The 16633-nt window shown below is 43.5% G+C and overlaps 1 protein-coding gene across 3 annotated transcripts in view; it reads left to right on the forward strand.

Annotated features, from left to right (window-relative positions):
* jmjd1cb (jumonji domain containing 1Cb) overlaps positions 1 to 16633 on the forward strand; it is a gene marked incomplete at its 5' end in the record, with an annotated part of 219480 nt that overhangs the window by 194582 nt on the left and 8265 nt on the right. For all 3 annotated transcript variants that reach the window (XM_083933314.1, XM_083933315.1, XM_083933316.1), the window contains 3 exons: positions 2033 to 2172; positions 2308 to 2475; positions 14294 to 14425. In XM_083933314.1, the coding sequence (XP_083789440.1) occupies positions 2033 to 2172; positions 2308 to 2475; positions 14294 to 14425 (440 nt within the window). The remainder of the gene's footprint in view (positions 1 to 2032; positions 2173 to 2307; positions 2476 to 14293; positions 14426 to 16633) is intronic.

Consider the following 16633-nt stretch of genomic DNA (forward strand, 5'->3'; position numbering starts at 1 on the left):
ATCGTGAAGTTTCTCAAACTGAATAAATACCTCACATATAAACACCTAACTGCTTTGCTAGCTCACTCCTGTTATAATTAAGACATCTGCGGATCAAATATTTTTTCTGTGGACAGATTCAGCTTCAACGTCCGTGAACATGTAGGGTTAGCACTCTGTCACCACCATGTCATCAACACACAAGCCCAGCTGACTGACATTTCCAATAACAGAGAGTGTTGTTAGCAAAAAGGATTAACAATCATTTTAAAAATATGTTGTACTAAATAAGACTAACCAATCACTTTATAAATATGTTGTACTAAAAAGACTAACCAATCACTTTATAGATATGTTGTTCTAAATAAGACTAACCAATCACTTTATAAACATGTACTAAATAAGACGAACAATCACTTTATAGATATGTTGTTCTCAATAAGACTAACCAATCACTTTATAAATATGTTGTTCTAAATAAGACTAACCAATCACTTCATAAATATGTTGTAAAAAAATAAGACTAACCAATCTGTCATGAACGGTCCGGGGAATAACTCCGAGGAGCATGACCCAAATGCAGACAAGGACACCGAGTACGGTTTAAAGTCCTACCCACAGAGAGCATGTCAGTGACGCATACGGCATAGTATTGTATTCTTCTATTCAGGAATGATTTATTTTTTTTAAGCTGCTGCTATTAATGTTTGCAATGTCGCAGATGAGAGAATGCCCAATTTATTATTATTATTTATTATTATATTATTTAAGTTGCCTGTGTCATACTTTGATATTTTCTATTCAGAATGTGTTTGATATGCTACCAAAATGTTATTCCCTGCCCTCAAGTGAGTGATTAAGAAATATGATTTGCATTTTTTCTTTATATCATAAGGAAGATATTATTTTATGTTACGTATAGACCTTTTCAAAGTTGTAAACATAAACATTCTAAATGTGTCCGAGTTTGATTCCTGTTGCAGTGAATGTGAACGACTTCAGCTGACAGGAAGTTATCAAGGACTAGTAATGGAATTCCATTAAAAAGGTCTATACAGATAACCTATTCAGAGGGACATGCAGCTTCTCAGAAGAATTGCGCTTATCAATTAATGACAATTCGATCAATTAATTACTCGATAATTTGCATCCCTAATAGGTACTTCTTTTCTAATGATTCGACTAGCCAGGTTCAACAGTTTTTCCCAAAAAGAAGAAACTATCAGAGAGCATTCCCACATGCAATGAAAAAAAGAGAACCTTTTTGTTGCTTACATTTAACGCAAGTATCTGGGATATTTGGGTTTAAAAGGTGCAGCTTACAGGTGTTAAATATTTTCTGCTTATCCATTTGTATCGTAGTAATTTAGAGTTTGTATTCATAGTTTGAGTTTGAGCTGTTAAACAAGCTCTGGCCCATTCTTCCTCTGTTAGATTTTCAATAATAATCATAATTTTTCCAATTATTATACGCAGTATTGATCCAGCAATCTTGTGTACACAGTGGCAACGAAAACCTGGCTCTAAAAGAACAGGCTCACCTGCAGTTGTGTCTTACTGCCAAAGAGGTCGCTAGAAACAACCTATCTCAATTCTTATGGACTACAACTTTAATAGAGGGACATATAAGATTGACAGTTTCATTCATAGCACAATTTGATCTGGGTGATAGAAAAATGGAAGCTCAGCGAACCACAAATGGCAACACAGTGGTCCTAAAGGAACTTAAATAAGAAGTAGCAACTAGTTGCCGACAAGCAGCCACTCACTTTCTTCTGGTGTTCAGAAAACCATTGTCCATTGTATGAGGGATGTGCATTCTAAACAATATTCATTCAGCAAAAGGATGAAACATTGTTAATTAGGTGAAGATTTGCCTTCTTTTCTATGGATCATATTGTTAACTTAACACATGTTTTGTGTGTGTGTGTGTGTGTGTGTGTGTGTGTGTGTGTGTGTGTGTGTGTGTGTGTGTGTGTGTGTGTGTGTGTGTGTGTGTGTGTGTGTGTGTGTGTGTGTGTGTGTGTGTGTGTGTGTGTGTGTGTGTGTGTAGGAGTTTTGAAGCGTCTGGAGGAGGAGGATCTAGATGAGGGGGTTCGAAGGAGGCTCAAAGATTCCAGTGAGACACCGGGGGCTCTGTGGCACATCTACCTCAACAAAGACATGGACAATGTCCGAGAGTTCCTGCACAAGGTCAGCAGTCTGATAAAGATACTAAATAACTACAACACTTAGAAAGAAAAAAAAAGGCTGTGTACAGTGCATATACTGACCTCACTAATATCTCTCTCTTCCTCCACTCACCAACCACCATGTTGGCTTTGTAAGGAGCTCGGATTGGACTTGTCGCTGGACCAGGACCCAATCAGAGAGCAGGGTTTGTACCTGAGCAGGAAGCAGCGTCAGCGGCTGCTGGATGAACACGGAGTCCAGGGCTGGACTGTAGTTCAATTCCTGGGAGACTCTGTACTTATACCGGCAGGGGCTATGCACCAGGTATAGTCACACAGACACACACACAGATCACTTGGTAAAATAATGAAAATATTTCATCTTACTGAGATGTGGCATACACTGCTGGTTTGTGTTGAAGGACATTTTCAGGTGTATTCAGCTTCATTTTCATTTCTAGCATTGGTTTAAAGCAGTGGTTCAAGAACCCATAAAATAATACACATTAGTTCACAGAACCCCAAGATTTCCCTTCAGGGACCTCCAACGTAAAACATGTTGGTTGTTAGATATTATTAAGACCAGAAAGGTTTACACGAACTTACATGTAGAAGTAGTCCCAGACAATTCAGTGGTGCTGAGCAAAAGGAGGAGAAGAACAAGCGGATACACTCTTAATGTATGTTTGATGCTTACATTAAGGGCGCACTCACATTGTCCATCCGTACCGTGCCCAAGCACGTTTCACGGCTAAAGTCTAGTTCGTTTGACCAGTGTGAGTGCAACCGGCTTGCCGGCCACGGCCCGTTTGGGAGAGGTGGGCTTTTGTAAAGCACGTTTGCACATGTACAAGCAAGAGCGTGCGCATGTGTACGAGCACTAGCACGAGGCCTACGGCGGTTCTGACGTCATTTTATGTACGTCTGTTTGGACAAAAAAGAAGGACGGACCATGCACGGACATTTAAAACATGGCCGGCGAAAGGTTCTAGTTGGTGTGATGCAGAGATTTGGTAAGATGAAACTATTCAAAAACAATTGGACAAGACGCAAAAAAACTCAGAGGTCTATGGAAAGATTTGTAAACAAAGTGACGCATCGCGATGACGTCAATCAATGCGTGTCACGTGTTACGGCGTGATGACGTATAGGCAGGCAATAAGCATTCCGCCGAGGCCCAGGTAGTGTGAGTACAGACGGGCCTGGGCCGCGGGGGGAGAGGGGGGGCAAGTACCCTAAAGCAGGGGGCACGGTACGAATGGACAGTGTGAGTGCACCCTAAGGAACTAGCCAGCCAGGTCCATTTGCATTGGCAATGTGCTTGACCGTAAACTGTTTAACTTAACTAAATTGACTTCTGGTTGAGAACCACTGGTTTAAAGGATGAAAACCTGTATGTGTGTTCAAGTTCCGCAGACTCTCCCTATCTCTCATGTTTTTACAGCTGACAGGTATGATTGTCAGAACCATGAAAATGAAATGGTTCTATGAACCAGGATTCATAGAACCGTAGTTACATTTGTAACTTTTGTTCTATTTCATCCTTACTGATCGCCAGAGGCAGTGCTTCACACTGGATTACTCATACCAACAGACTCACACGAAATCCTGAATCCTACTTCATTATGGTGAGGCAGAGGAACCCAGTCAAAGAAGCATCCCCAGTGATGGGTAGTGCCAACATTCGCTCTGTAGTCTCTGGAGAATGTGCTTGCCAACGCCATGAGGCCACGACACATACATACTCGAAGGGTGTTTCCCCCAGGGTCTCCCAAAACTTTGAGACACTCCTGGAAGGGTGGAACCCTACCATAACGGTAAAAACGGTTAAATAAAAATAAAGAAAATAAACTGTAAACTAGTTAGGATAGAGCTTCTACTGGGTCTCATACTGCAGACATATCAACAGGGTTCTGGCATTCAAAATAGAATTTCTGAAAGAATCCATGTAATCGCTGGGCAGTTAGTCAGGCTCTCAAGCATTTGCAGGGATGGCAAATCCAACGCCCCAGCTGGGACAAGAGGCCTGTCCTGTCAGGGAGGCCCCTAGGGCATCCCACAGCAGAGTCTGTGCAGAAGTGAAAACCCAAGTCCTGGCTGGCCAGAAGGGAGCCCACCAGAAGAAGTCTATGGCCCTGAATGAAGCACTCTGGATAAAGCCGTCACTCCCCTGACAGAAGGCTTGTGACAGGGAAAGAAGATTACAACCTGATTCTGATCTCCTGGTAAATACAGCACCTGAAGGCTGGTCAGGCAGAACACAGCCCACATCCGAATGGACTGCAGCACTTAATCGTGCAAGTTAGATGCCCTCCTGATGATTTATGGAAGATGCTCAAGGTGATGTCTGACCGGACAAGCACAGAAATAGGTGCAGTCCTGAACCACTGCACCGGAGCTGTCTCTTTGTGAAATGGAACAGAGTCCATGGCACACCCTTGACAGATACAAACTGAGAGCGTGATCACACTGTGCTTTTGGCCGCGGCCAAAACCGGTTTTTCAGCTAAAGTCTAGTACCTTTAAGTAGTGTGAGCGCACCCGCTCCGCGCTCAACTGGGGCCAGCTGGCCCTCCACGGCCCGCTTGAAATAGGTGGGCTTTAGCGGAGCCGTTTGCACATGTACGAGCACGAGCGTGCGCACGTGTACGCGCACGAGCACGAGCCCTACGGCAGTAGCGTTATGTCCGCCTGTTCGGACATGTAAATAGAAGGAGGGACCATGCGCGGACATTTAACAACAACAACAATGACGGTGAAAGGTTCACGTTGGTGTGGTGCGGAGGTGGAGTGTTTACTGCAGATTTGGTCGGATGAAAATATTCAAAAACAGTCGACAAGACGCACAAAAACTCCGACGTCTATGGAAAGATTTGTAAACAAAGCCACACACACGCGATCAATGCGTGTGACGTGTTACGGCGTGATGGCGTATGGACAGCAAGAAGCATTGGCCGGCCCTGGCAGTGTGAGTACAAACGGGGCTGGGGCGCGGGGGGGAGAGGGAGGGGGGACAAGTACCCTAAAGTCTGGGTCTCGGTCCGGGAGGACAGTGTGAGCACGCTCTGATACAAAAAGGCCCTGCTGTAACACTCCAAGCTTCTTGTGTCAGTGCCACTTCACATCCAAGTGGAAGCTATTCAGCCATCTCTGCAGGGGGCACAGTGACAGCAAGCCCATGGGAACGAAGTGGCTGTCAATTTGCCCAAGACAAGGCCGACCATAGTGCAACAACCTGTCCTATGGCTATGTTCACAGCCACCCCAGTTAAGGTTATGCTCTTAAGAGGGGTTCAGAGAGCTCCTATCTGAATTCAACTTACACAGCCGGGCCATAAAGAAAAAAGAAGGGCTACCTTAACCCGGTATGAAGCATTGCCTCATCATCGATTAAAGTTCTCATGTCCTGCAACTGCAGAGCGAGAGGGCTGTAACCTCACATCTAACGAATACTTGTGGAGCATCCGACTGGGGAGCATTTTGAATCTGAAAATCACCGCCTTGGAAGGCAAAACAAAGAAACTGGCTGTGAGGAGGCACAACAGGAACATGAAATTAGGTATCACTAATTTTCAATGGATGCAACCCGTTCTTCCCAACAGCATAAAGGATGTCTGCTGTTCTCAGTGCTGTCTGCTGTGTTGAATAGCAAGACTACATTAAGTTCTCTTTAACATAATAATAATAATAGAGTTTGCAATGAAGCAACACTGAGGCTGGTGGAGAGGCAAGCATGAGGTGAGAGAGATGCTGACGCAGCACATGGGGGCAGCACATGGCTGCCCCCATGTGCTGCCCCCATGTACTGGGGCAGTTATATTACTGTTCCTAATATTGTTTGGCTTTAATAACTTCATGCAAAGCCAAAACAAAAGAATCACTGAATACAAACTCATTCATAATCAACGTTAGCTTGCTACTAATGTTAGCTTTGTGAAAGGTTAACTTTTAGATTGGCATTCGTTGAATTACATACTTGTAGTTAAGTGTTTTCTTGCCGGTGCTGTCACCATCTGCTGGCTAACACCGTTAAACCAAGAGAAATACACTTTAATTATTAATGTCAGCTAAAGACAAGTTTACATTACAGGTTTATTTAGTGACCACGTAACGTTGATGTTACTGCGTTATTAGCTTTAACCATTACACTGCGTTTGAGAGGCTAAGGTATTTTTAATGACTTAACCTTTATTTAAGAGGAAGAGCTCGCTGGTATTAAAAATCTCTTTTTTCAGAGTGCCCTGGCAAAGACAAACAGCAGCACAACTAACAACGTTTCTGCCAAACATATTGAGCAGAAAATACAAAATACATGGCTATAATACGATAAAAATATATCAAATAACTAGGGCTGGGGCTTTAACGCGTTAATTACAATTAATTAATGAATTACAGAAAAAATAACGCAACAAAAAAAATAACACAATTAATCGCAATTTATTTTGGCACCGTGCAGAATGTTGCTCGTTGCAAGAGTTCCTGTCCAGCCCGTAATACTGATGCACAGGGCACAGCACGAGGGTAATGAAACTGATGAGAAGCGAGATAAGTTGTTGCTGGGTTCAGTGGGCGGACATTTAAGACGTTAAACGACCAAGTGAAAACGTGGATAATAGCACGATGTGTGCAAATCGTGCAAGAAAGAATTCCCCGCCCACCGGAGCTCTTCAGCCTCCACCCCAATGCTGAACATGCTGCAGCTAACTTTAGCACAGACAATGCTGAACATGCTGCAGCCAACGTAAGCACAGACAATGCTGCTAGGAGGGACTGTCATTAGTTGATGGATCATTTTTGTTTCTGTGTTTTTGAAAACATGGGAGAAAAAGCACTTTATGTTGAACTGTTTATTTTATGCCAATGATATGATTCTAAATATTTTTGCAATGTTAGGTTTCCACTTTTCTTGAATATATCATACTAAGCACTGTTTTATATTTTATAAACAAAAACGAATGTGTTTCAGACGTAAAAGTTTGCAAAAAGTTAGTGCTCACTGATAAAAAATAAACACACATTTTGTTGTTTAAACCCATTGTTGTGTGTATTCATTAATTAAGTCATATACCAAAATCTATTTAAATTGAAAAATGTTGCTTCTTAAGTTAAATATTGATATGTGATTAATCGCGATGTATTAATTACAAAGCCTTTAATTAATAAGCTAATTAGCACCACTACAAATAACTCGTGAAAACAGCAAATATATATCAAAATCGACCATAACCATGAAAATATCATGCTGAATATCTACAGCTAGATCTGTCTGCCTCCAAGATATTTCAAATGTCTTTAAAATCCTCCAATGAGAGCAGGACCTAGAGTTTCAGGTGTGTCTGTTATTAGTTCCAGGTAAAGGAAGCAGCAGATGTTTATTTACACTAGATTGTACTGTAAGCTGTCATTAGTTGGGATCTTGTGTAATTATACGATACAGTTGCACTCCAACTCTATATTATTATTTATCAAAACCATAAGAGACTTGATTAGGACTTGCTGCTTCCCTCAGAGACTTGAGACTGGACTTTGTCCCTCAGAGACTTGAGAATTGACTCGGACTTCCCCTCAAAGACTTGAGACTTGACTTGGACTTGCAAAAAGTGACTTGTGACCATCTCTGTAGAGAGCACCCTGCTGCTGACAGTGAGCACTGATAAAGACACTATGTAAATCAAAGCCATAATAATAATAAAATAGTAGTGGAAAGAGTGAGAACACTCACTCGACCAGCACAGTAGCTGTCCATATTTGCCAATATTGAGCACATGATCCTGCTAGCATCCCACCGAGTTAGCATGAACGACGTGCACATAGAAAAAAATAGATGAGCGAGAGCACTCTGCTAACTTGGATAGCAGGATATGAAACAATGTGTAATGCTACAGTGAGAGGGAAGCAGAAACACTCTCCACTAGTATTGTAGTTGTCTATAACTAATGCTGAGCACACGCTCTTGCTAGTGTCCCACCAAGTTAGACTGAGTCAGAGCCCACTGCTTACTGGGAGAACAGGACATGAAACAATGTCTAATGCTACAGTAAGGGAACACCCTCTCCACCGACAAAGTACCTTGTCAGTAAACAAGTCTGACAAGGACAGAGGTCATCCCTGAGGACAAGGTACTGTATATGACAGTACCACTGGGCATGGAAAACCCCTTCTAAGAGCCAGTTACAAATGTATAAGAACAAGGGATTCATAAAGGCTACATCCACACTATTACATTTTCATTCCAAAATGCAGTTTCAAAACAAAGACAACCTCCAGCCACACAAGCATTTTAGCTCCATATCACACTAGTTTGGCTGAGCGAGATCACTGCTAATTGGGAGAACAGTAAACGAAGCCATTTTTACAGTGAGGGGAGAGTGAGGACACTCTTCAGCACCGAAGCTGTCAATATTAGCTAGCACTTGCACATGCTGCCAAGTTAGCCTGAGCGAGAGCACTTTGAAAATTGGCAAAACAGTACAGGAAATCACGTTTACAGTTTGTAGAGAGTGAGGACACCCTAAAGCCCATAGCTGTCAGTATCAGCTAGCATCATACACATATTCTTGCTAGTGTCACACCCTATCTGAGCGGGAGCACTGCTAACCACAAAACAGGACATGATACATTGTAGGTGTGGGCATATCACAATTGTTGACGATCTGCCAAAGCAGAGAGATCGTAGAATCTATAGGACACATTGCTGTTCTATGCTCTGCACAGCTGCATCAGGTTTTTTTTCCTCAGTCAAATCAGATTATTGGCTAGTCCACCTTATGCCCGCCCTAAAGACACACTAATCAACCAATCATAGCGATTTCTCATCCCCCATCCTGATTCAGAGAGTAACAGGAAGCCAGGGCTGAAAAGGAAAACAAAACGGAGGCATTACACTGTGTTCTAACAGCACGCGAGCGTCAGACTATTGCATCGACACTGTCTTCCACACTTATTCATTTTAGGTAGCTTTAGGTAGCTTTTTGTTAAATGTCCATTGTACCTGGCACAAGTTGGCAAAATTGCATAAACTGATACAAATCTGTTCAAAAAGGTTATTTGGCCTAAACACTCTGGTATATATTTTCTCTTTTATGGCTAGGTTTTTACTTACTTTGGATGCACTGTTCAGTAACTTGCAAAATAGTTAGAAATCAATGTAGAAAACATGATAAAATCATGATCGTGATTTTACTGTGAAAAAAAAAACTGTGATATGATATTTTTGCCATATCATCCACCCCTAATAAGAGTAAAATCCCTTAGAGGGGACAGTTCCCTCACTGACATGGTAACTTGTCAATAGCAGTCAACACGGAGTGGACTCGCATTCAGTAGTTCTAATCTGTAAACCCTATGGACCTTTTCAAAGTTGTAAACATAAACATAAACATTCTCAATGTGTCAAAGTTTGATGCACTGAATGTGAATGACATCAGCTGACAGGAAGTTAAGGACCAAGGCTGTTGCCTAGCAATGGAATTCCCTTATTATTATTATTACTCAGAGAACTGGAGTTGCATTCAGGTAACTAATATTCTCCATTAGCTGGAGTGGAAGTACTCGGCTAACTATGGAAACAGTATACTAACTGTAAAAACAGTATATACTGGGATCATTTGTTATCTAGTGATCATCATAGTTTTTGAGTGTGAAAACTAATCATTCACTTAAATTAAGCTCTGGTATTCACATGTTACATTTATGGCATTGAATTTGGATATTCATTTACAAACAGCATCCTGTGGGCCCACCACTCGCAGGAGGAACCACTTGGGTCGGGTGCGCTGCTGCACGGGTGGCAGTGAAGGTGAGGGGCCTCGACGGACCGGACACGGGCAGCAGAAGCTGGCTTTTGGGACGTGGAATGTCACCTCTCTGTCGGGGAAGGAGCCGGAGCTTGTGCGGGAGGTGGAGCGCGACCAGTTAGATCTGGTGGGGCTTACCTCCACACACAGTCTCGGTTCTGGAACCGTACTCCTGGATAGGGGTTGGACACTATTCTTCTCTGGAGTTGCCCAGGGTGTGAGGCGCCGGGCGGGTGTGGGGATACTCACAAACCCCCGGCTGAGCATATGCACCAAACAGCAGTTCAGAGTATTCGGCCTTCTTGGAGACCCTGAATGGAGTCCTGCATGGGGCTCCGGTAGAGGACTCCATAGTTCTGCTGGGAGACTTCAACGCCCACGTGGGCAATGATGGAGACACCTGGAGAGGCGTGATTGGGAGGAACGGCCTCCCTGATCTAAATCCGAGTGGTCGTCAGTTATTAGACTTCTGTGCTAGTCACGGATTATCTATAGCTAACACCATGTTCGAACATAAGGATGCTCATAAGTGTACGTGGTACCAGAGCACCCTAGACTAAAGGGCGATGATCGATTTTATGATCGTATCATCTGATCTCAGGCCGTATGTTTTGGACACTCGGGTGAAGAGAGGGGCAGAGCTGTCAACTGATCACCATCTGGTGATGAGTTGGATCAGAGGATGGGGGAAGATTCTGGATAGACCAGGTAAACCCAAACGAGTAGTGCGGGTGAACTGGGAACATCTGGAGGAGGCCCCTGTCCGAGAGATCTTCAACTCACACCTCCGGCGGAGCTTTTCTGGCATCCCTGTGGAGGTTGGGGGCATTAAACCGGAGTGGGCAATGTTCAATGCTTCCATTGCTGAAGCTGCATCGGTGAGCTGTGGCCTCAAGGTCTTAGGTGCCTCAAGGGGCGGTAACCCTCGAACACCGTGGTGGACACCAGTGGTCAGGGAAGCTGTCCGACTGAAGAAGGAGGCCTTCCGGGATATGCTATCCCAGAAGACTCCGGAGGCAGTTGCAAGGTACCAACAGGCCAGAAGGGCTGCAGCCTCTGCTGTGTCAGAGGCAAAGCAGCGGGTGTGGGAGGAGTTCGGAGAAGCCATGGAGAAGGACTTTCGGGCGGCACCAAGGTGCTTCTGGAAAACCATTCGACATCTCAGGAGGGGAAAACGGGGAACCGTCCAAGCTGTTTACAGTAAAGACGGGACGCTGGTGACCTCAGCCGATGAGGTAATCGGGGGGTGGAAGGAGCACTTTGAGGAACTCCTTAATCCGACTAACACGCCCTCTTTTGTAGAGGCAGAGCTGGAGGCTGATGGGGAATCATTGTCAATATCCCTGGCGGAAGTCACTGAGGTAGTCAAACAAATCCACAGTGGCAAAGCCCCAGGGGTTGATGAGATTCGTCCAGAAATGCTGAAAGCTTTGGGTTGGGAGGGGCTGTCTTGGTTGACACGCCTCTTCAAAATTGCGTGGAAGTCTGGGACAGTGCCAAGGGAGTGGCAGACCGGGGTGGTGGTTCCTCTTTTTAAAAAGGGGGACCAGAGGGTGTGTGCCAATTACAGGGGTATCACACTACTCAGCCTCCCTGGTAAAGTCTACTCCAAGGTGCTGGAAAGGAGGGTTCGTCCTATAGTCGAACCTCAGATTGAAGAGGAACAATGTGGATTCCGTCCTGGACGTGGAACAACGGACCAGCTCTTCATTTTCGCAAGGATCCTGGAGGGGGCCTGGGAGTATGCTCATCCAGTCTACATGTGTTTTGTGGATCTGGGGAAGGCATATGACCGGGTTCCTCGGGAGATACTGTGGGAGGTGCTGCGGGAGTATGGGGTGAGGGGGTCACTTCTGTGGGCCATCCAATCTCTGTACACCCAAAGCGAAAGCTGTGTCCGGATTAATGTGGCCCGGGAAAGGGAAGTTTGGGGTCCCCTGCTAAAGCTGCTGCCCCCGCGACCCGACCCCGGATAAGCGGATGAAGATGAGAGGAGATGAGATGAGATTTACAAACAAGAAATAGAAGATTAACCGTCATCTTCACAAGACAGTAACTCTGTCTTACTCTTACTGTTGTGCTCCGAGGAGCACGTCAATCTAGCCTGGCATCTTTGCAGCCTCCAGTGGCTTGAAGTCTCGGTTTAGTCCTACAATCAGAGTGGAGAGCGAGGACACTTCTCTACTGACACTGTAATGTTCTAATATAATCCTGTTAGCGTGTGAATTGTTCTTACCCATTGATGGTCACCATGCTGGGGATGACTGCAAACAGGAGCCTTCTCCAGTCACTGACTTTTTCTCTCTGAAGGCCGACTAGCGGACTCCATTGATTTTCAGAAAAACTCCAGCTTGTTGCAGCCTCTGCAGGGCGAGTTACCCTCAACTAAGACCGATGAGGCCACAAAGCTACCAGCGATGAGCTCCGCTGGTATCATTTAGCTGAAGCTAATGCTGCCACAGTAAGTTAAAGTTGTACTCTGTAAGATTTCCATCTGTTTAATTGCCTTTTAAATTAATATCTATCAGAGTGTGAGTTAAAACAATGGTGATTGATCATGTGACCCACTAATGAAAGCACTTGTTGCCTCTTTGCTGGATATTACGATCTGTGTGTCTGTGGAGACATCCGCAGGCTATATGTAAATAAGCCGCCATATAAGTGACGTTGCTGACAGCAGTTGGTCGGCCCAGATAATCAACACTCGGTTATGCTGCTTTCACTTGTAATCAGAAATTCCAACTTCTGAGTCAGGCTTGTAGTAAGGGCAGAAGTATAATAGGAACGTGTGTGTGTGTGTGTGTGTGTGTGTGTGTGTGTGTATTTAAGAGGGGAACATATAGGTGATGGACTTGAAGTAGAGATGTGAATGTGTGTCAATAAAGTTTACAAAAGAGCAAAAAAATACAATTGTCAAAACACATGGTGACCATGAACGTGACAAGATGGAGGCTCCGAAAGAACTGGCTCACCTGCAGTTACATCTTACTCCCACAGAGGCCACTAGAAACAACATATCTCAAATCGTATGGAGTACAACTTAACCTGCATAATGAGAAGATGAAAAGTAAATGATTTTATGGATTGCACCGGAATTTTATACCTGAGCCCGGGTCATCCGAGGTCACGGGTCGTTGTTGGTATTAATACTCGAGTGGAAGATATCTAGTGTTAAGCACTGCCTCTGGCGCCCAGTGGCCTCTAGGCCCCAACAGTGTTTAAAATCAGTCCTGTATGTTTTGTGCCATATTAACTACTGTAGGAGTGAGTTCTGAAACCCAGATTATTAACACATTTGCACTGCCTGTTCCCTCGTCTTGAAGCCAATGTGTTTTTGGAATGGCTTTTTGTTTAAATTCTTGAAATAGTGTGTGAAAGAAATTCCCTAGAGTCCTCAGTGTTTCTCAAATCATCTCAATCTCAATCGTCTTTACTAAGCTGCATGCATACAGGAGAGACGCTACCACAACGGGATCAGAAATGTTCTCTGCCTGTCTCCAGATAGCTTCATAATATAAACAGTCACATCAAAGCACCTTACATACACAAGGACGTCAAAGTAACAATAGCAACAAACACACCACCCAATGTCTCCAGTAGATGTTATCAATGTTTTATGGCCACCAAATGTCCCCATTTGCAACCCCCATGTGGCCCTCTCTGCAAACTCCCCAGCACTTATTCACAGCTTGAATGCCAGTCAATTGTTATGTTAATCAACGTACAGAAACAAAGGATTTACACACCTTAAAGTCAGAAAAACCCACTTGGTAAAATTGATTTCTCACAAGTGTCTGTGGTTAAAACTGGCTTAAGAGATTTTAAGTTTGTTTTTTTGTTTTTTCAATACCCCCTTTAGCTTTATGTCAAGGGAACCAGGGTGATGCTAACACATGTATTTATCTGCGACAGAAAATAGTCTCCAACAAATGCACTATTTCCTGTGGATTTAATAATGTTTGCTTAAATCTAAAGCTGCTTTAGGAAAATACTTTTTTTTTTTTTTTAGATATTTTAATCTTCAGTAGGAACCAGTGGCTGGACCTGAGTCACAGACAGGGTAGGGAAGTACTGAGACAAACTACACATTGTTGGTTTTAATCATTTCATTGGATTTATTAAAGATGGAAAAAATATAGAATAACATAAGCCTTATTCTTGAATAACATTTTGATTATTTGTATAGACTTGCGATGCATCCTCACAGCCATTTTTGTCTTTTTTACATTAATTAAAAGCACAGTTTTGAACCATCAGATGTCTGCTGCAGTTCATATTTTCATATCTAGACAAGATGACATTTGATTGTGAGTGTCATGTCCTCACTCTCTGTCCATCCTGTCCATCAGGTCCAGAACCTCCACAGCTGTGTCCAGGTCATCAACGATTTTGTGTCTCCCGAGCATGTCGCCAACTCCTTCCACCTGACCCAGGAGCTCCGGCCAAATAAAGAGGAGGTTAACTACGAGGATAAACTACAGGTGATGGACCACAGCGCTCTCTCTGTCAACTGTCATTGTAAATAACACTGTTCAACTCTGTTTAATGTAGAATGAAGAAGGCTGTGAATGTTCTCATTTGTCCAGGTCATCGTTATCCCCAAAGAAATTTCAGTAAAAAGTAACTGGACTTGGTTATTTGTCTAGGAAGACGTTTCTCCTCTCATCCAAGAGGCTTCCTCAGTTCATGTAAGCAACTGACTAGGCTGGGACTGGTCCAACTATCTGGTGTGAAGATCCAGGTATTTAACCTTATACAAGGCCGATGATGTCACTGGAACCCTTTGGCTCCAAGTGCCGGCCGTCATTAGAGTGACAGTCCTTGGTGGGAAGTAGGTTTCGACTTTGTTAGTGCTCTATTGAGTCTTAACGACAGTTGTTGGAGTCACAGGAGGCCATTTGTGAACAGTTGTTCTTTGAGGTTAGATTGTTGAATCTCCTGGGAAGAGATTTTTACATATACGGCTTTTTTTTACTCCTCTTTCAAACCATCTGTCCTCTGTGTCCAGGATGTTGACATTGTTGTCATCAAAGTTGTTGGCTTTCTCCTTGAGATGTAAGAGGAAAGCAGAGTCAAGGCCTGAGGAGTTAGCTCTCCTGTGTTGGGCCCTGAGTTTATGCAGTGGTTGTTTTGTTTCTCCAATGTAGAGATCTTTGCATTCCTTGTTGCATTGGACAGCATAAACCAGATTGCTTTCGTGTGTATGTGGTGTTCTGTCCTTGGAATGTACTAGTCTCTGTCTGAGTGTGTTACTGGGTTTGAAATACATAGGGATGCAGTTTTTGTTGAAGATCTTCCTGAGTTTCTCTGATACCCCAGCCCTATACGGAATGACTATGTTGTTTCTATTGTTTTCTTTTTCTTTTTCAACCACTTTGGTTTTCTTTCTGGAAGCAGCTGCAGTTTTCACAAAGGTCCGGCCCATCCTGGACAATGTCCCTATCCTGGACAGAGAGGACAGTGGTTTGAAAGAGGAGTAACAGAAGCCGTCTTTGTAAAAGTAGAGAAACCATCGCTAAACAGAGGAGGAGGTCTGAGACACCACTTATCTCCAATTTACAATGCTGCCCTTTCATCCCTTCCCAGGAGATTCAACAATCTAACCTCAAAGAACAACTGTTCATAAATGGCCTCCTGTGACTCCAAAGACTGTCGTTAAAACTCAAAAGAGCACTAAGGAAGTCAAAACCTACTTCCCACCAACGACTGTCACTCTAACGACAGTTGGCACTTGGAGCACAAAGGGTTCCAGGGACATCATCGGCCTTGTGAAACGTTAAATACCTGGATCTCCACACCAGTTAGATGGACCAGTCCTAGCCTGGTCAGATGCGTACATGAACTGAGAAAGCCACTTGGATGAGAGGTGAAACATCTTCCTAGACAAATAACCAAGTCCAGTTGCTTTTGACTGAAATTGCTTTGGGGATAGAACGAAGAAGCTTTCTCTCACAGTTCTTATTAGGATATATTTATCTATTTGACTAGTTGAGATTCTGCTTAGATTCTCTCTCACATTGACATAATTAGTGTTGTTTTGGCAGGGTAGCAGTGTTATTGGCTTTGCAACAATTGCCATCTCTGCCACTGATTCAGAGTCAGTCTTCCTCCTCCTGTCTCACTTGCTATAGCAGTCTGCATTTCACTTTTCTTTATACAGCAGTTGTCCTCTCAACAGAATTGGCAATGACGTGTGAGTCATCATCCATCTACTGCCTGTCTATCTGTAAAAACCACAGACATGCTCTATTTGGTTCTGCTCATGATGAGCAGCACTCTGCTATAGCAAGTGAGACCTCCCCCTGATCAGTGGAGGATGAATCTGTTGAGGAGCTTCAGTACAGCTAGAGAACCTTGTTCAACTTACCTCAGGGATGAAATTAAAAATCACCATAACTTTAAATTGTATGTTTGGGTGAAATAATTTAGATGTTTTACTGTAAGACATGTAAATACCAGCTCCAGCCCACCATATTGCTATATCATAATACATAAGAACTGCAGCTTGCAGCATCAGTAAGAGGAATGACAAGTCATTGTTTCCACACAATACTATGTTTTCGTTCAAAAATCATATATTTTGCTACGTTAATGCCTGCCCTCCACACCACTCCGCTATTTCTAAGCCCCTAAAACAGATGTTTTAGCTAGGTATGCTGACATTATCGCCTTATACTCATGCTTACTTT

Source organism: Echiichthys vipera (genome assembly GCF_963691815.1).
Source record: "Echiichthys vipera genome assembly, chromosome: 18".
In the NCBI taxonomy this organism is placed as follows: domain Eukaryota; kingdom Metazoa; phylum Chordata; class Actinopteri; order Perciformes; family Trachinidae; genus Echiichthys; species Echiichthys vipera.